Source organism: Taudactylus pleione, unplaced genomic scaffold (assembly GCF_031769625.1).
Source record: "Taudactylus pleione unplaced genomic scaffold, aTauple2 ptg000007l, whole genome shotgun sequence".
NCBI lineage: Eukaryota > Metazoa > Chordata > Amphibia > Anura > Myobatrachidae > Taudactylus > Taudactylus pleione.
This window is the reverse complement of record NW_028284410.1, coordinates 3,038,285-3,066,067: the sequence shown is the minus strand read 5'-3', so window position 1 is coordinate 3,066,067 and position 27,783 is coordinate 3,038,285. Positions and strand designations below refer to the sequence as shown.

Genomic DNA, 27,783 nt, shown 5'->3' with positions numbered 1-27,783 from the left:
ATGGCGAGCACGGCGCTCAGAACTACATTTCCCAGAAGCGCTTGCCGCGTGGTGCGCAGGCGCATTATCAATATTGTGCCTCTGAGTAAAACAGCTTATTTACGATAAAGCGTTAAGGGCTAGCTACTGCTAGGCAATCGGTGTTTCTGCTTGAGGTGGGGACGGGGCGACGAGAAACCATGTCCCGGCAAACCAACCGAGGAACAGAGAGCAAGAAGATGGTGAGGGGGCTGCTCGGGCAGGAGATTTACTGTATGTACCAGGCTACCAACCAGTGCTGGTTAGACAGGGCCGCTGCTGACCATAGGGATCGACTCCCGGTCTGTCACACAGACTCTAACGAGTTCTGCAGCAGCAGCAGACGTATAAGAGGAAGTGCTATATAAATAATCTTCTATGGGGAGCAGCAGGTTGGGTGTGTGCAGTATACACAACAATTCATTAGAGCTGTTCTCATTCCGGGGGCTTTGTCTTCTATCCTGGCCAGTATTTTGGACATTGTTCTTAAGGTTACCTGGGTCAGATGAGCCTGATGGGCCACATGCATTTTATATCATTTGTCTTTATATATACACACATGAAGTTAGTGGGGTATTAGCTTCCCTTTTTCCTGATGGTATTGGTTCAAGTTCATGTCCTTCTGGTGTCTGTAATTTACTGAATCTATCTGCAACTCTAACATGTTTTTATCTTCTTAAATCTGGATATTTTATTAATATGTTGTCAGGCAAAGTTATTTATTTTTGCTACCAGACGCAGCACTGCTATTGTCTCTGCACTGGTTGCAGTTTTATCCAGACAGCAGTTGTTGTATTCAAGGGCAATGAAACAAACTTGGGATGGCTATCGTAAGATAATAATGGCGGCATTGCTGCCATCACAACATGCTTTACGGTGGCAGGTAGCAAAGGTGACCACTCACTGGTTAATGCACATGCCCAGTGGCCCCAGGAGCTTTGCACAGCAAAGGAGGACAGGTGTGGACAGTCCTTCCCTGTGTCCCTAGCAGATCTGATATTGGATGAGCCGTCATAAACAAGCATGTATTAGTAACAAATAATCACTGTGCTTATGTGAAAGAGCGGCTCTGTGACAATATAATAGGAAAAAAGTGATGTCCATAATCTGCGCAAAGGTACTAACACAACTCAATCTTTGTGACATTCACAATAACATATATGCACAAAAAGATTAAAGATGACTCATATAAGTGCCTTTAAAATGACAGGGAATCCGAACGTCAAATAGTAGAATATGGAGACTGTAATTATAGATTCATAGTCGCTCGTGAATCCTCTATTCCATAAGGGCCTTCCTATTGTTTTCAGTCTTAACGTTGTGTCTGAGATTTTGCAATATCGGAAGTACCACTCCCAGTACATATATGGAAACGGAGAAAAAATAATATAGTATAAAACCTTTTATTAATTAAAAGAATTCATAAGTGCCAATAATGCACTCTTACCAGATGCGATGTGAGACAAGCAGGGCCTCAATTCAAGCAGTGGTTTTATTTAAACCCGGGTATACCACCAGCTGGAATGTTGGTCCTCCTCATGCGTCACAAAATAATTGCAGTGTTCCCCTCCACCAACATGTTTCAACCATCCTGTGGTCTTCCTCAAGGTATAGGGGAGTTCCAAATTACCTGGTATTTATACCAGTATTGACCAATCATAAAATTGTCACATATATTGTGGCAATATAATTCCTTTAAAATGTAAAAACAGCGCTATTTGTCTAGTGATTATTTAATCAAATATAGACCGTAAATGGAAGATAGAAAAATAAATATAAGAAAAAAATAATATACATAATGACTACAATGCCATAAATGTTCAAAACCACTAACTATCCTTAATCCTACCTTTTGTGTTGTTGCACTTCTTCCTTGAAAAAGTGCGACAGCACGAAACACGTTGGTCAGCGGGAACCGGAAGTTGGGAAACGCCGTACCTGAAGTGTACGCTCAAAGTGCGGAAGAGACCAGTCAGGAGAAGAAATCGGAACATCCTAAGGTAGGATTAGAGATGGTGGTTAGAGCCCAGCGAATGCCCATCTCCATCAGGCTTCTTTTTGGAATCCTACAAACAAGCACACCGGAACCGCATATACTTCACCAAAAGGCTATAAACATTAACCTTTTAGAAAAAAAGTCCTAATTTGTTTTGAACATTTTTGGCATTGCATTTGTTATGTATATTATTTTTTCTTTACATTTATTTATTTTTCTATCTTCCACTTACTGTCTATATGTGACTAATCACTAGACAAATAGCGCTCTGTTTTTACATTTTAAGAGACCAGCATGTGATGGTGGCAGCCCCTGCAATTCTGACATTGGTTAGAGAAAGCATTTCCTTCATATCTGAAACATCAGTGGTTGCCAACTCTGTTTTTAATTGCTGTCCCTAAAATAAACCCCATCCAATTACATAGGGACCTGTACCATCCAATCAGTGCATGCTGAAACCCCACTGAACACTGATATTTTATGGTCTTCTTAAATAGGAAACTCTTGGCTGATCTGTGTTTTTTGTAGCAATGTGCTGCTTGATGCTGAGCATGACTTCATCATTTGATGCTATTGTGCATTCATTTTATCGTGTTCTGTTACTTTTTCTGAATGTTGCACTGTCTCCTGGTCTCCAGCTTGTTGGCATTCTCTTGGTCTCTAACATTAGTCCTGTATCGCCTAACTACTTTTTTCTTTCTTTCCATCTGCCTACTGCACTCATTCTGTAGTATTGGTATTTGCCATTCATTTCACCTACTGCATCTCTGCATCTCATGGTACGTGTCAGCAAACACTTCATCACACTACTTGTAAGCACATTTATACTTGTCTGAGTCCCTACAGTAAATGTGTTAAGGGCTCTTGTCATTGGGCCCAATCCAGTGTTTTGAGATCTGCGATGTCGCTCGCGGTGCTCTAAACGTCACATCCTGATTGACATGCTGCTGGAGTTTTGGGGCGGTGTCAGGAAGCGTCACAGAAAATAGGGGGCTTGTCTGACCAATGGCTGCGTCCCCGGCAGCGTGATTTCACAGAACGTGAGTGACCTGTGGGGCGGTCAGATATCCGATGTTCACGCTGTTTGATCTGATGCTGCGTCTTTGGGCGCTGCAGCAGATCAGAGAAGCCGTCAGGAGTTGTATTTTTAGACAAGATACCTCCTACTGCACTTGCATATTTTAGCACAGCGGCTGTGGTAATAGCGCCCACCTCTAAATCAGGATCTCGGCGCCAGCATCCCTACTGTCGGGATACCGAAGGTAAGTAGCAGGGTGGGGGGGAGGGTTAGGCACTAGGGGGAGGGTTAGGGTGCAGGGAGGGGTAAGTTAGGTTTAGGCACCAGGGAGGGAGGATTAGGTTTAGGGTAGGGAGAGGGGGAGGGTTAGCATACCGACCACTAAGTGTCGGTATGTTAACACTTTCGGGATCCAGGCGTCGGGATTTTGTCTGCCTGGATCCCGTCAGTCGATATTACATACCGATTCCCATAGATATAGTAGGATATGGGGTTTAATCTGCTTCCAGACTTTTTTTTTTTTTTTTTTTTAAGTGAAGCATTGTTAGAATAGCTAATATAGACCATCATATGGCATAAGTTTATTATAGTGCTCAACCTGCTAGCAGGAACGGTTTTTGTAACACATATAGGTCACTTCAAACTCCGTCCTCAGGACCCCACACAGTTCACGTTTTCCAGGTCACCCAGCAGGTGCACAGGTGTATTCATTACTCACTGACACATTTTAAAAGATCCACGTGTGGAGCGAATTATATCACTTGTGATTCTGTGAGGAGACCTTGGGGTCCTGAGGACAGAGGGCCCGATTCAGAGCCGGACGCTCTGACAGAGCGCTCGCTCTGAATCAGGGCCGGCCTTCTGTTTTTTTTAGAGCGGCCTCCTGGCTGCTCGCATAGCTGTGGGTGACCATCGGGCTTGCGACAAGACCCTTGTGGTAGGGTCTCTTTGCCACAAGCCCTAGAGTGCTTTCGGCTCTACCAGAGCCGAAAGCACTCCCACTGACATCACTTGTGATGTCAGTGGGGCCGGCCCCAGACGGTAGGCGTTCCCATGGGAACGCCTCCGTCTGGGCAGCCCCGGCCCGCCCACCAAAGGGGGAGTGCTGTCACTCAGCATAGACAGCACGCCCCCTTTGGTACGAGACCCGGAGCGACGGTTTGCCCGTCGCTATCTGGGTCTCGCACATGCGCACGACAGCCGGCTCCGTCATGCGCACTGGGCCACCATCGACCCGCTTGCGAGCGCATAGCGCTCGCGAGCGGGTCTGAATCAGGCCCAGAGTTTGAGAACCTGTGGCCTAAGCCAATGTTTTATAACTTGCATTGTGGCTGTTGAATGTCAATTTTGTTTGGGTTTTACCCTTATTTTTTTGTTAATTGCTGTGCTTTATAATGTTGTTAAAGCCTACACTGCTGTTTCTGGTAAATCCTGCAGATTGGCAAATATACAATTGTGTCATGTAGGGTTCATGAAACAACGCAGATGCCAACGCTGGCGTAGTGGATGTAGCCGGTACCCAACACATCAAGCGGTCACCGCATCTTGCAGTGTGTACCGACCGCCCGATATATCATGCGGCCAGGCGTCGCATCGCTGGGTACACACCGGCAAGTGTGTACCCAGCTTAAAATTAACTGCACAAGTTGTTCTTTAAAGCCTTCACATCTAGTTGTAATAACGAGTGCATGATTAACATGGATGTGAGAATTCCTCTTTAACAGTTTATCCAGCCATTTAATTGCTTTTATAGTTTAGAATTATGTTGCTAAACATGGCTATCTATTGTAATCCCCCATGTATAGATTTTCCTTGCATGTAACGTTTCATCTGTTCTAAATAGTGTCTTTGTGCATGAAAATGACAAACCTATAGATTAAAATCTGGTCCTTCCCAATGTTAATTGTTTGTTTGTTTTGTCCTCTCCAGAATTCTGAGCTATTCAACCTGACCTATGGGTCCCTTGTTGCACAGCTATGCAAGGACTATGAAAATGATGACGATGTCAATAAACAATTGGAAAAAATGTAAGTTTGGGATTTAAAGCGACAAAATGGGGTTTTATGTTACTATAACTGTGCTAAGGCTTGAGCGTCTAATGAAGGGGGAGTCTGGTACCTGAAACACTATGCTAGGGGTGGCCAACCAGTCGGAGGCAAAGAGACAAAACATATATGTAGTCAATCAAAAGAGCCGATAGTAGGCGCGCGGGCAAAAAAAGGCGTGGCCTATCTGTCACAGGGCCACGCCCCATTTTTGTGCGCACGCCTTTGATATGACATTTACAGGAGTATGACCTTAGGTCACACCCCCGTTTTTAGTCACGCTTGGGGCGAGCCCAGGACATTAAAAATAAAATTTTACATAATCTTCCCTATATACAGTGAAAGAAAAAGCCAGAGCAACATAGAAAACATTGAAATAGCCACGTTCACATAAAATACGTATTGAAATCCAGAACCACATAAAATACATTGAGAATGCCAGTGCCCCCTGTAGTTGTGCCCATTAATCAATGCCCCCTGTAGTTGTGGCCCTTATGCAATGCCCCCTGTAGCTGTGCCCATTAAGCAATGCCCCCAGCAGTTGTGGCCCTTATGCAATGCCCCTGTAGCTGTACCAAATATGCAATGCCCTCTGCAGTTGTGCCCATTAAGCAATGCCCCATTAGTTGTGGCCCTTATGCAATGCCCCCTGTACTGTGCCCATTAAGCAATGCCTCCCAGTAGTTGCCCCCTGTAGCTGTGCCCATTAAGCAATGCCCCCTGTAGCTGTTCCCCTCCTGCAATGCTTCCTGTAGTCGTGCCCCCAGCAGTAGTCCCCCCCCCCCCCTCCCCCACCCCGCGTGAAGAAACTTACCTTTGTGCTGGCACCACTCCACGGCGTCAAGGCTCCCGAGTCCCGCCGCGCCGTCGCAGCTGCTTCTTCTTCTGCCTCCTGCTGGATCTAACTGGATCCAGCAGATGCGCGGGCTCCTCACATCACTGGTGACTTCATGATGTCACCCGCGCACTGCATTACTGGGAACGCTGGCCTCTGAAGCGATCAGAGGCTTCTTTAGCCTCTGATGGCTTTAGAGACCAGTGTTCCCAGTAACAATGGGGGTCTGCCGAGCCGCAAGCCGCATTAGAAACTCTGAACAGCCTCATGCGGCTCGAGAGCCACGGGCTGGCCACCGCTGCACTATGATATGTACTTTTATACCTTGAAGAATAACACAGGCCATTGTTTATACTGATGTCTGTATCCTGCCTGAATTTGTGTCTTTGGTATTGCCCATTTATGGCTGTAGGATCCCTCGCCATCTGTGCTTATAAGGTACCACAACATTACAATTGGTATAGCATCCTACAAGTGGTGAATAGAAACAGAAAACGGGCATACAGGGATGATGGAGAAGGTGCGGACATGAGACAGAGGGTAGAGGGGGCCCTGCTTGTGAGAGCTTACAATCCATGATTATATAAACATGAAATATTTGCTGAGAAATTGTTCCTGAAAGATGACCTCTTACTACCTATGATGTGGTTTTCTGTACACAGTGCAACTTGTATGCTTATTAACTCATTCACTGCAAAGGATGAGTCGGTAGCATTCATGAGATTCACAGAAACAGAAATGACATTCATCGTCCCTGTACTGCAGGAACAGTGAATGTTTAAGGGACTGGAGCGCATACTGGTTTTATTGCTCGTGTGCAAAATGACATCACGGAGCTCGTAGGGCATTTGGTTACTACACTACAGACAAATCTGAAGATCCAGAGGATGGAGAATGGCACTAAAAGTGCCTGATCTGCCCCATCCTGGCATCCATAGTCCTAGCGGCATGCTCGTTTAATAAAAAAAATAAAAAAGGGTCAAACAAAGGTGTGATAAACAGACAATAACACCCTAAATTACAGAAAGCATGTGTGATCACCAGACAGTAACGCCCTACACTGAAAGCACTTAAGGTAGTGTTTCCCAACCTCTGTCCTCAGGCACACTAACAGTCTAGGTTTTAGTGATATCCATTCTTGAGCACAGATGTTAAATCAAAATAATGAAGGTACTAATTAACACACCTGTGCTCAAGTATGGCTATCCTTAATATCCTGGACTGTTAGTGTTCCTTGACCGTGGTTGGGAATCCCTGATTTAGGGAGTCTAGGGACGGGAGAGGGACACAGATCTTCTACACCGTGGCTCTAAAATTATATGGCCCATAGTAATTTTTGTTTACTGATCACCAGACAACACCCTACACTTGTGTTCTCGCTAGGCTACGTTAGCAGGGCACCACGCCCTGTCCGATTTCAAAACCGCAAAATGCGCCCTGCACTTATGGTGGCGCACTGCTGAAACCACACGGGTTCTGTCTCCACCCGCAGGACGCAGTGCCCCGTGGGGGGGGTTTGTAGTGCTAACCGCCGGTGATTAGATGCCGTGTTTTTATTGACACAGATACAGTATATACAGTAAAATAATATATCACCTTACATAAAAAAGCATATAGGAATTATCAAACAGATAATTATCTGAAAGAAATGGTTGGCTGGAACTGCTTAGAACAGCAGAATTGGTACTGTCCTGAATAGATGTATACATCAGATGATATATATAAAAATTGCTCAGCCAGGAATGAAAACCACAAATAACAATGTAAAGGAATAATAATACATATTCTATCAAAAAGGTGACCCTTCTTCATGTTGTACCAGGTAGTTAATTGAAAACTGTTTAACAGTGATCTTCGTGGCAGGAGAGAATGTGTGTACATAGGGAAGCGATAGAGAGAAACCTTTCTCAGCCAACTTCTCTTAATTAAAGTGGAAGTCAAAGCCATGTTAAAAATCGAAAATCTTTCTAGGAAGGACTAAAGTGTTGTAGTACTAGGTTCAGTCCATTGTGAGAGGATTTTGTTTTTGTTCTTTTTGCTGCTGCCGCCGCCGCAATTTTTGTCAACAGCAGTTTATTTTGTTTTGGTGAGGACGTTGGGAGAAGGAGTGCATTTACTCCGAAATACCCACACGGGGTTCATCTCAAATTGTATACGCAGGGTGTTTTCGTTGTGAAGGTGTATCTCATCCCAGAACCGCTTAACAGGGACATAGCCATAGGCAATGGTAAATGTCCGCTTCAGGGGAACCGCATTTAAAACAATTAGAATTGTCCTTTGAGGAACTTGAATCTGGAGGTATAACAGGTTCTGTGAAGGATTTTATAATTCATTTCTGCATATGAGATAGATAGCAAAATTGTATTCATTTTTCTTTTTTTTTTTTTTAAGTGGTTTTCACTATGTAGGGCAAGTCCATAGAGGAAAATAAATCTTTCCACTTAGCCAAACCTCCAGAGATAGTGGTTAAATCTAAATCTATCACTGGGCATACAAAGAGATACATATAAGAAGAGGATAAATGGTCAGTATGTCGAAGACTGAGCACACCGTTCAATCTACTTTATCAGCATCTGTCAGCGACTGCAAAGTTCTTTGCATGTATCTTAAGACCTGAAAATACGGGAATAGTGGAATGATTAAATGTGGAAACATTTGCTGTGTCTACCAACTGATATAATTAATTCAACCCCTGGAGGGACCAAGTCCTTACTTAGAGGTTCAACCGCCTGGTACAAAGGAATTAATGGAAAAAAAATAGAAGACAATTTTAAAATAGTTCTGATCTGCCTCCAAGCGCTGTAGGTCATGGCCAGATGGACATTGGGCCTGATTCAGACCCGGTCGCAAGCGCTGTGCGCTCAGAACCGGGTCGATGGTGGGCCAGTGCGCATGCGCACGACTGAGCCGGCTCCGTCGTGCACATGCACGAGACCCGGATAGCGACTTGCACTCAGTCGGTCTGGGTTTCGCAACAAAGGGGGCAAGCTGTCGATGTTGAGTGACAGCTCGCCCCCTTTGGTGGGCGGGCCGGGAGAGTGGCTGCCCAAACGGAGTAGTTCCCATGTGAATGCCTGCGTTTGGGGGCGGCCCCACTGACATCATGAGTGATGTCAGTGGGAGAGATTTCGGCTCTGAGAGCCGAAATCTCTCTGGGGCTTGCGGCAATGAGACCCTACCACAAGGTCTTGACCATTGCGACCATCTTCCTGGCCGCTTGCTATAGCTGTGGGTGGTCACCCACAGCTAAGCGAGCGGCAAGGAGGCCGTTCTAAAAAAAAAAAAAAAAGACCGGCCCGGTTCAGAGCGAGCGCTCTGTCGGAGCGTCCGGCTCTGAATCAGGGCCATTGTTCTTAATAGCCATTGGGAGTGAGACTGGGTGCATGTGTAATAGTGCTGCTAGCTGTATACCAGTACTGAATGCTTGTTCAATCTTATCATTTGCTTAATTATTAGCTTTCCCAATCCAGTCCATGGCAAACTGATAATTAGCTGCTAAACATAACTATAATACATGGAAATGTAACCCCACCCAGATCAGTGGATTGTTGAAGTTTGAAGAATGACTTTCTGGGGCGTTTGTTGGCCCAAATGAACTTCTGCATTTCTCCATTCAGTATCCTGAGGTCTTGAGTAAGAAGTACGGGTACAATTTCAATTGTATATAGCAGACGAGGGAAGGTGACCATTTTTATAATGTGGCACCATCGGTCGATATGATGTAATAGGGGATCTATTGTCCTGTTAAAAAGTAAAGGAGATAAGGGGCATCCCCATCTCATTCCCCTGTGTAAGGTCAAACTAATGGGGGTGTTATGAAGAGTTTGAAATGTGTATGAAATCAGGGCCAAAGCGTTGAAAACGAAAAATGCGAAACAGGTGTGACCAATAAGCCCTATCAAATGCTTATCAGCTTTGCAACTTACTAAAGGCCCCCATACATCAGAGATTGATTTCTGCAATCGTGCAATTTGCAATCGATTGTGTATAAAAATCTTTCCCTTTTTCAAATGATTGTGGCAATTCTGCAATCGATTGAAAAAGGGAAAGAATTTTATACACAATCGATTGCAAATTGCACGATTGCTGCAATCAATCTCTGATGTATGGGGGCCTTTAGTTTCGAGTCTCATTGGCAAGGTGAGTGTGTACCAAGGCAACGATAAGAGTCCTAATATTGTGAACAGAGTGCCGGTGGAAATATAATTAATTCTGTTTTAGAAATATTTAGTTTCAGGTGACGAGATGACATCCAAGATGAAATGGCAGAAAGACATTCAGTGACACTGACCAATACAGATGTTGATAAATCTGGGGAGGATGGGTAGATTTGAGTATGATCCACATACAGATGGTACTGAAATCCAAAAGAGCAGATTAGTTTGCCAAGAGAGGTGGTGTAGATTGAGAATAACAAAGGAAATAAGACAGAGACTTGCGGTACTCCAACTGACAGAGGTAGCGAAGAGGAGGCAGAATCAGAAAAAACGAACAGTAAAAGAGCGATCACATAGGTAGGAATAGAACCAAGAAAGGGCTGTGTACTTAACACCTAGGGATTGTAGTCTTTGTATGAGAAGAGTGGTCAACAGTGTCAAAAGCAGCAGAGAGATCTAGAAGAACTAGGAGTGAGTAACGGCCTTTAGCCTTGGCAGTGACCAGATCATTAACTACCTTTAGTCAGTGCTGTCTCTGGAGTGTTGGGAACGAAAGCCGGACTGAAGTGGGTCCAATAAGTTGTGTGAGTTTAGAAAGTGTGTGAGGCGGGTGTAGACAAGTCTCTCAAGTAGCTTGGAGGGGCATGGGAGCTGGAAGATAGGACGGTAATTTGAGAGTGTTAGGGTCAGAATTTTTTTTTCCAGAATGGTACAAACATTGAGGGCCTTTGGCCTCGGTGGTGACTTTCTCCAAGGTATCCAGGCTCTTTACTCTATCCCTTTAGCCAGGGTCTCCGTGAATGGTCTTCTCTCATCCCCTTTCCTTATAACCAATGGCACTAGACAGGGGTGTCTCCTGTCACCCCTGATCTTTGGTTATGGAACCCTTAGCAGCTTAAATACGTCTTGATTCAGATATTAAGGGGATGCAGTGTTCTCCCCAGAAATTTTTTCCAGCCGGGTGGCATCCAAAAGTAGCCGGGTGGGGGCCTTCGCAATTATGCGCACACCGGGAAAAGGGTTATCTCCCTTACCAATCCAGCCCGACAGGTCTCTGTCAAAAGTGCCCATTATGCAGGGTATACAATCGGGAAACCGCCTGCTTTAATACCGGCAGCCGGCTTCCCGACTGTCATATCCCGGCGAGGGTGAAATGCCGGGAGTCTATATCTAGACGCCTGTCATTTCCCCGGGGCCGGGAGACAGGCGCCCGGCATCCTGATCGAAGGGATGCCGGGTGCCGCTAGCGGAAAGCCGCGGGGTTGGAGGTTAGGTTTAGGGCACCCGGGGGGGACTTAGGGTTAGGCACCCCCCCCGGGAGGGTTAGGGTTAGGCTAGGGAGAGGGAGGGTTAGGGTTAGGCACCCCCAGGGGGGACTTAGGGTTAAGCACCCCCCCGGGGACTTAGGTTTAGGCAGCGGGGAAGGGGGGGGATTAGGGTTAGGCACTTGGGGGAGAGGTTAGGGGGTTAGGTTAGGCTAGTACGTACTTACCTTAGCGACGATTGGGATTTCCAGCGCTGTCGGGCTTCCGCTGCCGGGAACTCTGCTTTTGTCGGCCAGGCGCTGCCAGGAATCGAACCGCCAGCCATGCGGCCGGCGTTATTTCATACCGATTCCTTATGTAGTGCCCCTTGTATTTGTGCTCTTTATACAGTGCCCCCTGTAGTTTTCCCCTTTTTGCATTGCCCCCTGTAGTTTAGCTTTGCCCTTATGCAGTGCCCCCTGGCTGAAGTAGTGCCCCCAGACTGGACCTTTATGCAGTTCCCCCAGGTTTAAATAGTGTCCCTTATGCAGTGCCCCTAGGCTGGCCCCTTATGCAGTGACCCCAGACTTAAATAGTGCCCTTTAGGCAGTGCCCCCAGACTGGTCCCTTAATGCTGCATAATGCAAGGCATGTGACTAGTTAATTATTTTGTAATAAGAGCTGTTTGACTGTCGATGAGGATATGCTTTGCTGTGTCAGTCGCTTCATAAGCTGTCTATAAGCAAAAGTTCTGTGTCCTATTAAGCTATTAGAAGTCACTGGGGAGTTATGTAACCATCTTAATGCATGAGGCCATTTGCATGTGAACTTATATATTTTGGATGATCACATGTAAATTTCCACACTAAACTATTTTTTTTAAATTTTACTTGTGCAGTACTTTTCTATTAACAAAATCCATACATCTAGAATTATGTGACGCCTATATCATTGTTATTCCTGAATTGCTTATAAATTAAATGGGAAGAACTTCCTATTCACTGTACCTGCCCTAATCAACATTAGTCAGCCAATGAAGACAAGGTACCCACTGATGTTAAAAATCATGCTTTTACTAGTGTTATTTTAACTTGTAATGGGGAAGAAAGGCATTATTACTGCAGTCTTAATGCCAGTGGGTAACAGGCCGAGGGGCCTATCAAATGAAGATAATCCCTAAATCTGGCAAACACTATAGTTTTTGTTCTGTGTTTAAGCATTTTCCCTATTTATTATGCCCTGCAGCTGGCAGTGGCAATTGCAGCAGATCTAGGGCCTGATTCAGACCCACTCGCGAGCGGCTGTCCGCTCGCAAGTGGGTCGATGTTATGGACTGAGCATGCGCACGACGGAGGGAGCTCCGTCGTGCGCATGCGCCAGACGCGACGAGCGAAGGAAAGTCCTTCGCTCGTTGTGTCCGATCAAAGGGGGCGTGCTGTCAATGTTGATTGACAGCACGCCCCCTTTGGTGGGCGTGCCGGGGGCGTGCCTCCCTGACGGGGGCGTTCCCACGGGAACGCCTCCCGTCAGAAGCCGGCCCACTGACATCACTAGTGATGTCAGTGGGAGTGATTTTGGCTCTGATAGAGCCAAAATCACTCCGGAGCTTGCGGTTGAAAACCTCAACCGCAGGCTCCGGCTCGCAAATTCGATGGTCGCGATGGTCTCGACCATCGCGACCATCACAATGCACGCTCGTATAGCCTGTGGGTGGTGACCCACAGCTATACGAGCGTCCAGGAGGACGCTCCATGAAAATGGAGCCCGGCCCTCATTCAGAGCGTGCGCTCTGCTCAGAGCGTACGGCTCTGAATGAGGGCCCTAATGCGATAGCTTCCCCAGACAAAGAATGGGGAAGCTAGTTCCTGCATGTTTAAGAAGGACCGCGGCAGAAGAGGCAATAGCAGCATGGTGATTGTATGGAGTGCCGGTCACAGTTCAGGATAGCTAGATATATATATATAAGTCCTGACCCCAGCCCAGCACTTGCCTTTACTTGCCGGCCGCTCGCACTCCCACTCCCGTTGCCTCGCGCTGACTGGATCTAACTAGATCCAGCAGGCGCGTGGGGCAGGCTCTTCACGTCGCGGGTGACATCATGACGTCAGCCGTGTTGTGCATCACTGGGAACGCTTGCCTCTGAAGCGATCGGAGGCTTCTTTTGCAAATGACTTTTTCCCAACCTTAACTTCTCCCCATACTTCTCTACAAACTTTCAGATCTTTGCTTGGTTCACTCTTGGGCTAAAAGATCAACGTTTTTTTAAAACTGTCCCTCGCCTTAAATATTTCACCTGCAGCCTTAGATCTCCTGTGTCACAACTATATTGTCACCTGGCGACCCTCTAAGATCACATTTCTGGGAGTCTATATAACAAGTCAGCAGAATACCCCAGGGCTCAACAAATTTTTCTAAAATCCAGGAGCTAGGGCAAAAGTGTATGAGCCAGACCACCCCTCCCCCGCAAAAATGTAAAAAAATTACAGGATTAAAAGTGTGTTATGCAGCTGTTACATGGGGTAGTGGTTACCTCCTTGCTTTTGCTGGGAGCCTCCGGCGGGGTCACTGTTGCAGCTCCCTCCTCTCTGTGGTGTCTCACCTTCCCTGCCTCCTTCATGCACAGAGCTCAGCGCTGCTGTAGGAGCGCCGGCTGCTAGATGGGACTGGCACCACCGACAATACACCTGCCCGTATACAGGTGCCGCGGAGAAGGCTATTAGAAGGGATGACACCTTGGCTTGCTAGACACCGCCCGGCGATTGGCTTGCTAGACACCGCGCGGCACCTCCCCCCAGCCAATCGACGATTGGTCGGGGAGACGCCACCTCAACGCCAGCTGGTCCTACAGGTAACAGGACCCGATTAAAACTGCGATCACTGGGCTGGCACACTGTGCATGAAATTCCCATTGCAATAATCTCCGCTGGGGCTGATAAATCTGCTTCTTCCCTCCCTGTAAAATCTGGTCGCCAGGCACCAACATCTGGTCGCCCTGGCGACCTGGCCCCCGGGATTTGTCGAGCCATGGAATACCCTATATGCAGCAAACTTTCCCCCTATGCTTAAAACAATTAAATTGGACCTCCTCCATTGGCGGGATCTCCTGGTTGGGCAAGATAGTGGCAGTTAAGATTAAACTTTTGCCCAGACTACTCTACCTCTTCCAGACCCTCTCTGTTGCCGCCCCTAAATTGACACTCTTACAGCTACACAGGTGCTTTGAGTAGCTTAAGGGGGGTGGGGCAGCAAGATGATGGGTGCCACTTCCCTGTAATCAAAAAGTCCCCGCAAACCCCCTTATGTACGTGACTCACCACTCAGCCAGACGCAGGCCATGTGTGGGTGAAGCAGCAGATGTCTTCTGGCTCTGTGCAGCGGTCAGCAGAGACAGGGAGTCCAGACCCGCAGGACACTGCATTAGAGGGAGCAGCCCCGTGTAGTAAGTGGCATAGATCCCCCAACGATGTGTTGTCAGATGCTCAGCCAAGATCAGATGGAGGCGAGAGGGACCACACTGCCAGCGGACCGAGGAGCGGGAGTGTGCTGTGGGAGTGGGAGGTGTTTAGCCGCTTTCTGATACTGCAGCTGGGCCAAGCAGCAATGGCTCAGGAATTGAAAGCTAAATATTTACGCTGTTTTTTTTCGGAAATGTTCTGATGGTCACTCAGCATATGACCCTAAAGAAATCTGTGCAAAGACATCCTTATATAACCTCCCTCACTGCCCCCTGGATTCACAGCTGCTCAAGGAGGAAACACAGATATTTCTTCAGTCTTGTCACCTGCCCAAACTGTCTTCAGCTCAAGCATCTTTTCTTAATAAAGAAATCTCAGAAGAGGAAATTGCTATTGCATCAATTGGTTGCTCCAGTGTCTGCCTTTTTTTTCTGCCCTATATTACAAGAGGTTCTCGAACCCCTTTTCTCCATGCTTTTACACTTGCTCAGAGTGTGAGCCACATGGAGCACCAATGTATTTTGGCATGAGCTAATTCTTTCTTTTGGCTGCTTAATACGCTCATGTATCTGTAAATATTTTTGTTTATAATAACTCTGTGTCAATACTTGAACCTTCAATGTACTAAGGGCAAACCAGGAGGTTTTGGTCGGATCGTTCAAAAAGTCGTCTAATGGATAGGTTGCAAACGTCCTGCGCCGCGCACTCCTGCAAACGACAAAAGAAGTCTTTTGCCTTTCGAACACGCTGGTCAATTTCTGCATATTGCTGAATGACTTTAGAAAAGTCATTCAGTGGATATGCAGTGAACGACCAACTGCGAACGGCAAACGACTTTTTTTTAATGAATATTCACTCTGTTCATTTAATTATGTCCATTCCCTTGTCTCTTCAGCAACAATCCTTGTTCTTTAAATATATGGTTCACAAAGTCTTTCATGTTTGTGAAAGATTTTTTGCATGAAAGACTTTTTGTTGGCGGGAAAAGTCTTTGGTCTTTCACAAAAAAGATCTTCTAATGGATAGGCTCCTGTAGAGGTCAGGGATGCTCTAGGAACACAAATTATTTTTAGCTACTGTGACCCATGACAAGTGTGTCCAAAAGGGATGCACTACTGTTGTTTATTACTTCATTATCTTCATGGATCTTACAACAGGAGCGGGTGGGGACACATAGTTTATTATGGCAGATTACCGTATATACTCGAGTATAAGCCGAGTTTTTCAGCACAAAAAATGTGCTGAAAAAGTCCCCCTCGGCTTATACTCGAGTCAAGTGTAGCGCTGACTGGATGGAGTTCGGTCAGCGCTACACACTGCCAAACACATAGCCGCCGGAGCCGGCAGCTATGTGTTTGCTGTAATCAGCAGCCGCTGAGAGTCTGTCAGACTCTCAGCGGCTGCTGCTGCTCCCACTGCGGGAGCCATCTTCCGGCTCCCGCAGTGGGTGATGGGAGACACGTCGTCTCTCCCATGCAAAGCGGCCGGAGGAGCGGACAGCGGCGGGACCAGGAGCGGACAGCGGCGGGACCAGGAGCGGGAGTTTCAGGTAAGTGTTTATTTTTTTTTTTATTGTTATCACGTCTCTCTCTACTAGGGGAGGGGGACTACAGGGGGCACTACCAGGGGGCGATGACTGCAGGGGGCACTACCAGGGGGCGATGACTACAGCGGGCACTACCAGGGGGCACTAAAAGGGGGGAATACCACTGGGGGAACTACCAGGGGGGGATTACTACAGGGGACACTACCAGGGGGGGATTAATACAGGGGGCACTAAAAGGGGGGATTACTACAGGGGGCACTAAAAGGCGGGATTACTACTGGGGGTACTACCAGGGGGGGATTACTACTGGAGGCACTGAAAGGGGGGATTACCACTGGGGGCACTACCAGGGGGGGATTACTACTGGGGGCACAACCAGGGGGAATTACTACTGGGGGCACTACCAGCTGTTGCCATTTCCCACACTAGGCTTATACTCGAGTCAGTAAGTTTTCCCAGTTTTTTTGGGTAAAAGTAGGTACCTCGGCTTATATTCGGGTCGACTTATACTCGAGTATATACGGTATCTTTCCCTAACAAGTAGGCCTATATATATCCCTAGAAAGGACTTATCTAGAATTGGTCTTTGGTCTCTTGGGGGTAGGTACCAGCTCCATAGTAGAAGCTGTAGGTAATGACCAGAAATGCAGCAGGTCCAATGTCTGTCAAGCTTCCTTTCTCAGTGTTCCAACTCCTCTTTATGATATCAGCCGCACAGATCATGCCTTATCTGGGCATACACAATACAGTTATCTGGACTGTTTGCCTAATAGCGGTGGATTGCCCAGATAATTGGACTGTGTATGTGCACAACCAGAAAATATTAATCGGTGGGGGCATGCAAAATTGTTGAGCATGTCCGTCGATGCGGTATTTTGAAGTTACAGATTGGACACATTGGGCAGTGTATGCACTCCCACAATCGACGGACATTTTCCAGTAAGGAGGCCCACACAGGACCGCTTTCCTACTGCAGTAACCTCACTGATGTAAATTTACACCTGCAATGTTCGTAAATAACCATCTGTAGCAACCATTCGGCAATATGCTTTTTCTTTCCAGTACTGTTTACATAGAGAATATGAATGTTTGTTGCAATGCTTTTAGTATAAATTTGCAGCTTTGCCCATTGTTTGTTCAGTGGCTTTATAAATTATACACACCCTTGCTAAAAATGTTTTTGTGATGTAAAGCCTAAAATCAAGATAGATCACTTCATGGGATAAATGTAATAGGCTCCAAGTTTTTCCTGCGGGACAATCTCTGACCTTCTCGTACATTTAAAGGTCCGAGTCTGTCCCGCAACTCGCCAAATGTAATAGCCTGCGAATTTGTGGGTTCGAGGCTACTACATTATGCAAGTCTGTGCGAGTATTCCCCTATGTAAATTCTGACCTTTTTAATGCGACTAGCATTAAAAGGTCAGAGTTATACAGAAACCTTCACAGATCAGTGAGATCTGTGAAGGCTTCTGTGTGTAAAAAATAAAAAAAATAGTAAACCGTAAAAATAAAAAGACCTTCGCCCCCCCCCCCCCCCCCTCCACAAGCATAACTACACACACAATTACACATACCAGCACACACAGCCTGGGGCTATCCCTGGCTGCTCAGCCCTGGCCTGGGGTGCCCCGGAGAGGGGGAACCCCCTTGTTGAGGGGGTCCCCACCTCCCCAGGGGTCCCCGGCCTGGGCTGACTAGTGGTCAAGTATTTTGCTTTGGTTGGGGGACCCGGTGAAAAGGTTCCCTGGCTGTGGCATTACACCCCTACTAGAAAGAGTCCGGTGCCGGTTATGGAAAATACAGGGGAATCCTACTCATTTTGTCCCCTATATTTCCACAACCAGGACCGGCTCAAGAGAGCCTGGTGCTGTTTCATAAAATACTGACCTACCCTACTCGTTTTTTCCCCCCTGTATTTTAAGAACCAGGACCGGCTCAACAGAGCCCAGGGCTGGTTATGCTTGTGTGGGGGACACACATCATTTTTTTTTGTTTGTTTTTACGGTTTACTGTTTTTAACACACAGAAACATGCACGGATCTGTGCATGTTTCTGTGTAAGTCAGACCTGCTCAGGCTAGACTCGCTAGCCTGAAGCAGGTCTTCTCTCAAGTATTTCAGGGTAGTAATAGTGTGTGAGTTAAGCACTTGCACTCTATTACATTGCCCGACTTGTATCCTCACAATGGCAGAACATCTGGATGTGTGTTTTGCCATTGCGAGTTGTGTGAGAAACATGCGAGTTTGCATGTGCTCACACCCTATTACATAAGGTAAATTCTGAAAATGTGCGAGTATTGCTCTATACTTTCACATTTTAAAAAAAATAAGTGAACCAAAACAAAGTATACCTATAGCAATTTGTTTTTGTCACAGCAGTGAATCCTTTTGAATAAATCTTTTTCAACATAGGGAACCTGGAGTTTAAAATGTAATCCCATTTTTCCAAGCATCCATGTCCTCTTTAGGTCATTCCAAAGGTCTTGAATCAGATTGAGGTCTGAGGTTAGATATACTAAGCAGTGGCTTTTGCAAGCTGACTCTTCTCTGCATGTTTGATCTGAAAAGTTAAAGCAGCATTAATATAGAGTTCAAAACACAACCACATTTTGCACTTTATATTAGTGCTGCTTTAAATGTCTGTCAAACACACTAAGAAGTAAATCTAGCTCCTGTACTCTGTCTAAGGCTATTCCAAGACTTAAAACTTCATTTTTCTGAAGACATTTCTTGGTTGACTGGGGTATTTGCTCTGGAGGTGAAATTCCTCTTCATCTTTCTGACAGCATGTTTTCTGTGAAAATATCTTGATATTTTGGAGCTATTCATTATGCCGTCTATCTTGACTAGAATCCCTGTCCCAGATGGTGATAAGCAGCTTTATTTACTGTTGTGGGGTATATTTCAGTCCAAACAAATACCATGTTTCAAGGTGGGGTGTCCTCCTAATCAGCCTCCACCATAATAAAAGTGCCTTTATAATAGTAATTGGGTTGTGCAACCATTGTAAGTTAGATAATCCCATTACATTTCTGTTCTTTGCTTTCACTGCTGCTTTGTCTACCTCAGGGGATACAACATAGGTGTGAGACTGATAGAAGATTTCTTAGCTCGGTCCAATGTGGGGAGATGCCATGATTTTCGAGAAACTGCTGATGTCATAGCTAAGGTAATGAATTATAGAAAGTTGGCTCTTTTATTTTAATGGTTGCTGTCCGTTTTGGTATTGCATTTTGAACAATAAATTGTTATAATATTATTTGTAATATATGTACAGATTTATTGCTCCCAATGGAAGTTTTTATTTTACTTGTGTAGGTCAGGCAGAGTCCCTGTTATATTTTGGCCCAGCTTTGCTGTTCTAAATAGAACTAGTAGTGTTATACCCCTTTCAGACATACGACCCGGGAAATTTCCTGCTCAGACCCGGGAATTGCTCCTTGCAAATTCCCGGGGATTTGGTCGAGACCCCCCTTTCACACTACAGCATCTACCCTGGAAATTCCCAGGTAGACCCCTTTCAGACAAGAGCAGGGTTTTTTAGTTTTTAATATTACCTGCCTCTCCTCTGCCTTTCCTAGCCCATCCCCTCTCCGGCTGGCGCTGATGTCATTATCATGCAGCAGGCAGCCGACCAATCACTACCAGCATTTTATTATTATTAACTTATTTTAATCTGCCCTGGTGATCCAGCGGGAGAGCAGGCGGCCCGCTGTGACAGAGACCCTGCGGCGGGTGTCCCCAGCATCCGGCGCGGGGGGTGGTGAGCACAACTAAAAGTAGCAGCGCTGAACGTCCGCGCTGCCGACTGTAAGCAGCAGCGCTGAGCGTCTTATAGGATGCTCTGCGCTGCCAACTCAATGTAAAATCTACTTGGTGCAGATCAGAAGTAGTAAATTCCTGGGTAGCACCATTCAGACATAAGCAGGGTAATTTCCCGGGACTTAAGTCCCGGGCAATTCCCTGGTCGATTGAAGGGTCTGCTACCTGGGAACGTGTTCCCGGGTAGGTACCTTTCAGACATATGCGGCAACCTGGGAATTTGGCTGAGGCAGGCCAAATTTCCGGGATTCTCGGTATGTCTGAAAGGGTTATTAATGACTGCATGTCTCTCTTAATGAGTCAAAAAAACAAACTCCTAGTTATATATCTCCATACTTTAAGTTACAGCTATGGGACAGAAGCTGCATGAATCTTGTGCAAGACATTGAGAGTCTCTCACCTGGTGTCCCATCTTAAAACTGTAATAAGGAACAGACCACATAAACCTGTAATTATTTTTCCTTGTGCTAGTTCTGTCACTCGGGGTTTTGTGCAAGTTGTTTGTGTAGTATTCTGCTTAGCACACATGGCCTCCAAGGCTCCCCGTTAGGCTCTTCCAGTGACTTCATGAGACACTGCTCTGCATGTGCTCTCATTCCTCGCCAGTTCAGCAGGGGCTCAGTCTGTGTCCCATCATGCACCATGTACTTCTTTGGCAGTTCACAGCGATGTTCACACTTCTTATTTACAATTACTCGTACACTTTTTTTTGTTTTTCATTTTTAGAACTCTTGCTGCTGTTTTGTGCTTTTGGAAGCAGTCAGACTATTTAACCCACTTCTGACACACTTCTGTATCCAGAATATACAGTATATAGAGAGAGAGAGATTTTGAAAAATGATGTATCTATAAACATTGCTTAGTGATGAAAATATGTATTAATAGGGATAACACACATTTTGCTGTAGATGCATATTGGATGTCCATTTGATGCATATTAAATATATATTCATTTATATAAATGTATTAAAGTTTTAAAATAACCGAAGAATAAGTAATCTGAGAAATACTTTTGAAAGCCTTGTTCGGATCCAAACCAGTGGTGTATGGCTCTGACCCATGTCCAACGCACTTTTTAAAAGCGTTTATTGACGGGATAAAGGCAAATCCTCAGTCATCAGACTATCTATAGTTATGTGATTTAGCATGTGCCCATACTTTGTATTTGCATAAAATTAGGCATTTTGTCCAAGGGGTAGATTTACTATGCCCCTGTTTGTCAATCCATCTACCCTCAAGTGTTGTTATAATTGATGCCTTGTAGATAAGAATTAGATTAATGTAGATTTTGCTTTTATATAAATGCTGAATAAAGCTCCATGGTCACATATTTAATAAATTCAGATAATCTTATTTCTTGGCATATTGTGAAATAAATGTTAATGTCTTTGCTGCTTAGAAAATAAGTAACCTGCATTAAAAACAATTGTGAATTATTCGATAGTACACATAGGGGTCAGTTCAATTAGGTGTGAGTTGGGTCATGGAATTCAATTCAAAACTTGCATTTTCTGAAGAAATCTATTATTTTTTTTGTGCACCCCCCTGAGCAGGTGAAAAGGCAGGGAATATCTATAAGGTAGAACTCTCGGAATACATTGCAAAACCTCTTGTGCACCCCTCTCAATGAATAATCCTATACTTAGAGGGTTTTGAATATTATAATTTGGCCAATAAAGACATGTCAGTGTTCAGGTGAATTTTTATAAAAAGCTAAATAATAACATAAATGATGTGGGACTGGTACATGGAGGTGTAAATAATGGGAGAAGGGTTTTTGAACTTGCAGTTGGGAGCTAAAAATAGTTTTTTTTATTTACAATCTTGTATTAAAAAACTGAAAAATCACTTTACAGACATTTTTCTGTTCACCTGTATGCTGGAAAGATTTTAACTAGATAAAAAACATTTGCTCGCTATCATAATATTATTTTTTTTTATTTTTTTTTTACACTATTAATAAACATGCAAAAATCAGCCATTTGACTCTATTTAAGAACTTCCAGTACTTTCCTTATGACCACGAACAGCCTTCTGTTATCTCAGCTGCCACTTTTTTTGGGCCCAGGATGGTTTCCCCACTTTTTCATATGCTTATCTACAAGACTTCTAAAATGTGAAAAATAATAAAAAAAATTTCACGCCGAACATAAATTGTATTCAAAATAAGCACCTATTGGTCTTCAAATAGAATTTTTTTTTTTTTCTTGAGCAGATTATATATACGATTTTTTTTTTTTTCATTTTAAGGCAACTATATATTGCACACAATCTTTTTTATTTGTTGGTTCAGGTGGCGTTCAAAATGTACCTGGGAATCACACCTACGATCACAAATTGGAGTCCAGCAGGGGATGAGTTCTCCCTCATTCTGGAAAACAATCCTCTTGTAGATTTTGTTGAACTGCCCGACAACCACTCCACCCTCATCTACTCCAATCTCCTGTGTGGAGTACTACGGGGAGCACTAGAAATGGTAAGAGCCATGGCCTCTGTTTATAGGTGCACGACTTTATGCCTTCAGCTGCTGCCGGACCAAGTATAGGCGTCTTGGGTCTCTCTGCTTTAATAATGCGCTGGTAAACTCTGATTACTGTCTGCTAGTTTCATAGAGATTGTCAGTGAAGATACTCTGATCTGACTCTACAGACGTTACAGGTGGGTGAGCCAGTTTTCATGTTTTGCTATGTAAAAAATTGTATATTACAGTCTCAAAAATGTATTGTACCGCCAATCCAGCTCTAACACAGTGTTTCCCAAACTTTTATCAGATTACAACTCTCTAGTATCTCAGCAATTTTATTAAGGTACCCCTAGGCCAAAAGTTTCCTATTGACATACATAGCAAAAACTGTTAAAATAAGGAAATCGTCCTTCCCTTCCTCTGTTATGTAGTGGTGGACACAGTTGGTTTCTTGTTTGTCCATGTCGGTTCTAATCGGCAGGCACCAGCACTGGTTTTGTCGATCACGCTGAAGAGGAGGAAAGAAAATGTGAAGTGGGGAACATTGTAGGCAAGAGGACAGCAAGTTGTGGGAGCAGACAGGGGAATAGATGAAATGAGGAGGACCATGAGAGACATACACACGGGTGAAAAAGGGGGGCAGCTGTGAAAGGTACAGAGACTATAACAAATCTGGTGCCAGACACCCAGAGGGGGAAACAAGACATAGACCTAGACAGAGAACCGGACAGACATTTTATTGAAGTGGTAAAAGAAGATAGCCTACTTACACTGAGGTCTGCATTCTGCTAAGAGCCAAAGTAGTAGAGGAATTTTAGGGGGGCCAGGAAATGCATAGCCACACACTAAGCAGTGCAGCATGTGTAATGGTGGCACATTACCTCTCTAAGGCTACAGGCAGTGAGGCCCAGCAAAGATTATCCTTTCATTTGGGACCAGACCACCCGTCCGCAGCACCTCTGACAGTGCACTGCTGTGGACAATTTAGAAACTACTGCCTTAAAAGATTTAAAACGAGTATCCTTTATTTTGTACTCAACAGTATGTTATCATTTTTAATAAAAATTAAACAACCATTATTTGCAATTTAAAACTTCATAAAAAAACACAATGTATTAAAAAAAAAATCTAAATAATAAGCGAGAGAGCCTGTCTGTCCGTCTGTTTGTCCTTTATGCACGCCCAGAGTTTTGGACCTAGCTCCACCAAATTTGGCATGGTGGTGTAGTTTGACCAGGATTAGCCTAGGTTTGAACTTTGTTAGGGCCACATACTCTCACACAATCCCTAAAATGGGGACAGTCTTAAATTACACAGGTTGCAGGGCTGGCCCCAGTGGAAATTGGCAGTCTGCAAAAAACCTATGAGAATGCTTCAAAAGTATCTTTTTGACCTCCATTTGAGCAAGCTTGACTCAAGTCCATATTAAATCTAGAGCCTCCGTGTTTGCATGTAAAGGTGCCTACACACTTAGCGATATTTTACACGATTTGTCCGATTCCAATGCATCGTGATGACAAATTGTGTAAAATATGCCCAAATCCCTCACTGTATTCCTTCCTACTCCCTAATATCTATATACACCCATCAGCCATAACGTTAAACCACTGACAGGTGAAGTGAATTACATTGATTTAGTTACAATGGCACCTGTAAAGATATATTAGACAGCAAGTGACCAGTCAGTTCTTGGTTGATGTGTTGAAAGCAGGAAAAAATGGGCAAGTGTAAGGATCTGTACTACAATGACAAGGGCCAAATTGTGATGGCTAGACCACTGGGAAAGAAGGTAGCCCGGTCTGATGAATCCTGGTTTTTTACATCTTGTGTGCACCGTTTACCTGTGGAAGAGATTGCACCAGGAGGCATAATAGGCAAAAGGAAAGCCAGTGAATGCAATGTGATGCCCTGGGCAATGTTCTGCTTGTAAACCTTGGGTCCAGGGAGTCATGTGGATTCTACTTTGACGCCTAGTACCTACCTAAACATTGTTGCAGACCAAGTACACCCCGTCATGGCAACAGTATTCCTTGATGTTAGTAGCCTCTTTCAGCGGGATAATGCACCCTGCCACACTGCAAATTTTGTTCAGGAATGGTTTGAGGAGCATAATAAAAGCTCAATGTGTTGACTTGGCCTCCAAATTCCCCAGATATCAATCTGATCGAGCATCTGTGGGATGTGCTGGAAAAACAAGTCTGAGTCATGAAGGCCCCATGTTGCAAATTACTGGACTTAAATTATCTGCTGCTAATGTCTTGGTACCAGACACCACAGGACACCTTCAGAGGTCTTGTGGAGTCCCATGCCTCGACGTGTCGGAGCTGTTTTGGAGGCATGAGGGGGAACTACGCAATATTAGGCAGGTGGTTTTAATGTTCTGGCTAATGGGGGTGTGTATGTAAATATATACAGTCAGGTGCATAAATATTGGGACATTGACAGAATTTTCATATTTTGGCCTCTATTCACCACCACAATGGCTTTGAAATGAAACAAACAAGATGTGCTTTAACTGCAGACTTTCAGATTTAATTTGAGGGTAATTACATCCAAATCATGTGAACGGTGTAGGAATTACAACGCTTTCTATATGTGCCTCCCACTTTTTAAGGGGCCAAAAGTAATGGGACTATCAACTCAAAAGCTATTTCATGGACAGGTGTGCGCTATTCCCTCATTATTTCATTATCAATTAAGCAGGTAAAATGTCTGGAGTTGATTCTAGGTGTGACATTTTGCATTTGGAATCAGTTGCTGTCGACTAGAGACCAAATATGAAAATTCTGTCAATGTCCCAATATTTATGCACCTGACTGAGTATGTATGTATATGTGTATATATATGTATATGTATATGTGTGTGTGTGTGTGTGTGTGTGTATGTATATATATATATATATATATATATATATATATATATATATTTATTTATTTATATATTTTATTACGGGACCCCATTTCTCTGCAGGTCCTACACTATCCATCATGCTTACGGAAACCTGGTAGCTGCTATCGAAGTTTAAACTGATAACATGTTAACTGGTTTAACGCTCACCTGCCACTATCTTATGGCTTTTCAAGACAAGGCAGTCACCAAACAGCTTCTATCATACTACCAAAAAGGCAGCTGACACAGGTTAATAAAAATGAGCTTGCACAGGGGTGCATGAGACAGCTGTGATCACAAAAGGTTTAATGATAAATTAACCAAATAAACAAAGTCTCAAAATAAATATTTATTTACTTTATAATAATCTCTATTATACACACACCTACCTTTGACCCACCGCACTCAAATATCTACGGTGCCAGTGGTACAGTATGTGTTCCCGCCATTTAAATAAAAAAAATCATACAAATTCAGCACTCGCCATTATATTCCAAACTTTACTTTTAATTCCAGGGTATGTTAGTTCCAAAGTATTGCAATAATTTGTCCAACTGACCAACCACATCACGTTCTTCCCATTCTGGTCAGTCCCTAAGCTGACTTTCAAAAATATGAGCATCTGGCTCCAGGTATCACATACATTTTAAATACACATTATGCTTTTCTAATGTGTTTAAGTGCTGACTTAAAGAGACAGAACCACACCCAAGTATTCTAATTAATGACACATGGGGGATAAGCTGACAAAATGTGACTTGCATATAGGAACATGGGTGCAATATATTTATTGCTGCCTGTGCCCTCTTTGTTGGGCAGTGCATTCCATGTGATCCCATATTTACTACATATATGCGCATTTTTCTCATAGGTACAGATGGCTGTTGATGTGAAATTTGCTCAGGACACTCTGAAGGGAGACAGTGTCACAGAAATCCGAATGAAGTTTATCCGAAGGATTGAGGACAACTTACCTGCAGGAGAGGAGTGACAGAGGGACTTGTGACTATACTGACCTTGTCACAGCCTGACTGAAGCATCATTTGTAGCCCACAAGCTCATGGAAGGTTTTTCAGTTTGGGGTTTAACCAGAAAGTCTTAGACCAACTCACCAAATTTGTACAAAACAAATGGCATCTTCTCATTTCTTTTTCTATTACAATTCATTGTGACATTTTTCAGCACTTTCTTTTAGAAAACTGATGAAAACATGTAAAATGCCCACTGGTATATATTCCCCTATAAATGTCTGCAGCATGTTCTGCAGAGTTTATATGCTATTTATAGGTATCAGTTTAGCCAACTTGAATGAAACACCATAATATTCTAAATTATTACTCAGTTGTTTAAGCAGCCATATCTGTTTTTTCTTATTATTGTAACTGAACCAGCCCCCAGTCTTCAATATTCATAATCTCCTCCACTCCCAGTATATTATTATTATTATGTCATTGTTTAAGTCATAGAAGGCATAAGCAGCACATGACACTGTTTCTAAAGAACTACCCTCCTATGCAAGATGGAGCCTGTGGCCACTTCATGTCACCGGTGTATCTCAGGACCCATCCGGAAGCTGAGAATACCCAGAACTGCTCTGGCACCAATAAACAAATGGAAACAAAACACTGAACCATTAGTGACATGACAACCAGGTATTTGACACCATGAACATTGTTAGAAAACTATTCATGCTTTCTTGTGTTACTGGCGTGAAACAGCCTTCTAGTCTCCGCATGGGGTATAAGCTGGTTTGTAAGATTCGAGCTGGTTAAAGTGATAAGTACAGGGTTGTACTGCTGATTTATAGAATTGTTATGTTCTTATTCTTCTGTTGTTTTGTCAGTTTCAGTTTTACATAAATTGTGTGGTATATTTGAAATAAATACATTTAAGACGGTGTTTGTAATCGGTTACCCACCTTTCCATGTGTGTTATATTGCACCTTATGTTTAAACTTTTGCACTTGTATGTCATATCACTAAAGGTGCATACACACACAAAGATTTCTTGAATGATTATCGATTACCATTCATCATTGAAAAAATCGCTCACTTTCGAAGTTAAAATGATGAACGATTATCGTACATGCGCGTTCACGTTTGTAGTTCAGTCAGACTGACCAACTCAACGTTTTTCATTAAGGGAATATGCAAAAATCGTTTGTAGTTCAAAAATCGTTCATTACATTTAGTAAATGAACTATTTTAGTAAATGATTTTCGTTAATTTTTCCCTTGAAAAATGAACGAAAATAGTTTACTAAAATCGTTCATTTCCAAAATTGTTGTGTGTGT

The 27,783-nt window shown here is 44.1% G+C and overlaps 1 protein-coding gene across 1 annotated transcript; it reads left to right on the top strand.

Moving 5' to 3' along the window:
- Positions 1 to 27,403, top strand: TRAPPC3 (trafficking protein particle complex subunit 3). Its single transcript, XM_088460621.1, has 5 exons — positions 1 to 221; positions 4,962 to 5,059; positions 19,385 to 19,484; positions 22,431 to 22,613; positions 26,362 to 27,403. Exons 1-5 carry the CDS (start codon positions 180 to 182, stop codon positions 26,479 to 26,481), a joined length of 543 nt encoding a protein of 180 aa, XP_088316747.1. The 5' UTR covers positions 1 to 179; the 3' UTR covers positions 26,482 to 27,403.
- The last annotated feature ends 380 nt before the right edge of the window (positions 27,404 to 27,783 follow it).

What these genes read in the sequence shown, in the direction of transcription:
- TRAPPC3 (XM_088460621.1), top strand. Translation starts at nt 180, where the DNA reads ATGTCCCGGCAAACCAACCGAGGAACAGAGAGCAAGAAGATG. An exon ending in CTGCTGATGTCATAGCTAAG is followed by an intron (nt 19,485 to 22,430) that starts GTAATGAATTAT and finishes TTGTTGGTTCAG; the next exon opens with GTGGCGTTCAAAATGTACCT. An exon ending in TACGGGGAGCACTAGAAATG is followed by an intron (nt 22,614 to 26,361) that starts GTAAGAGCCATG and finishes TTTTTCTCATAG; the next exon opens with GTACAGATGGCTGTTGATGT.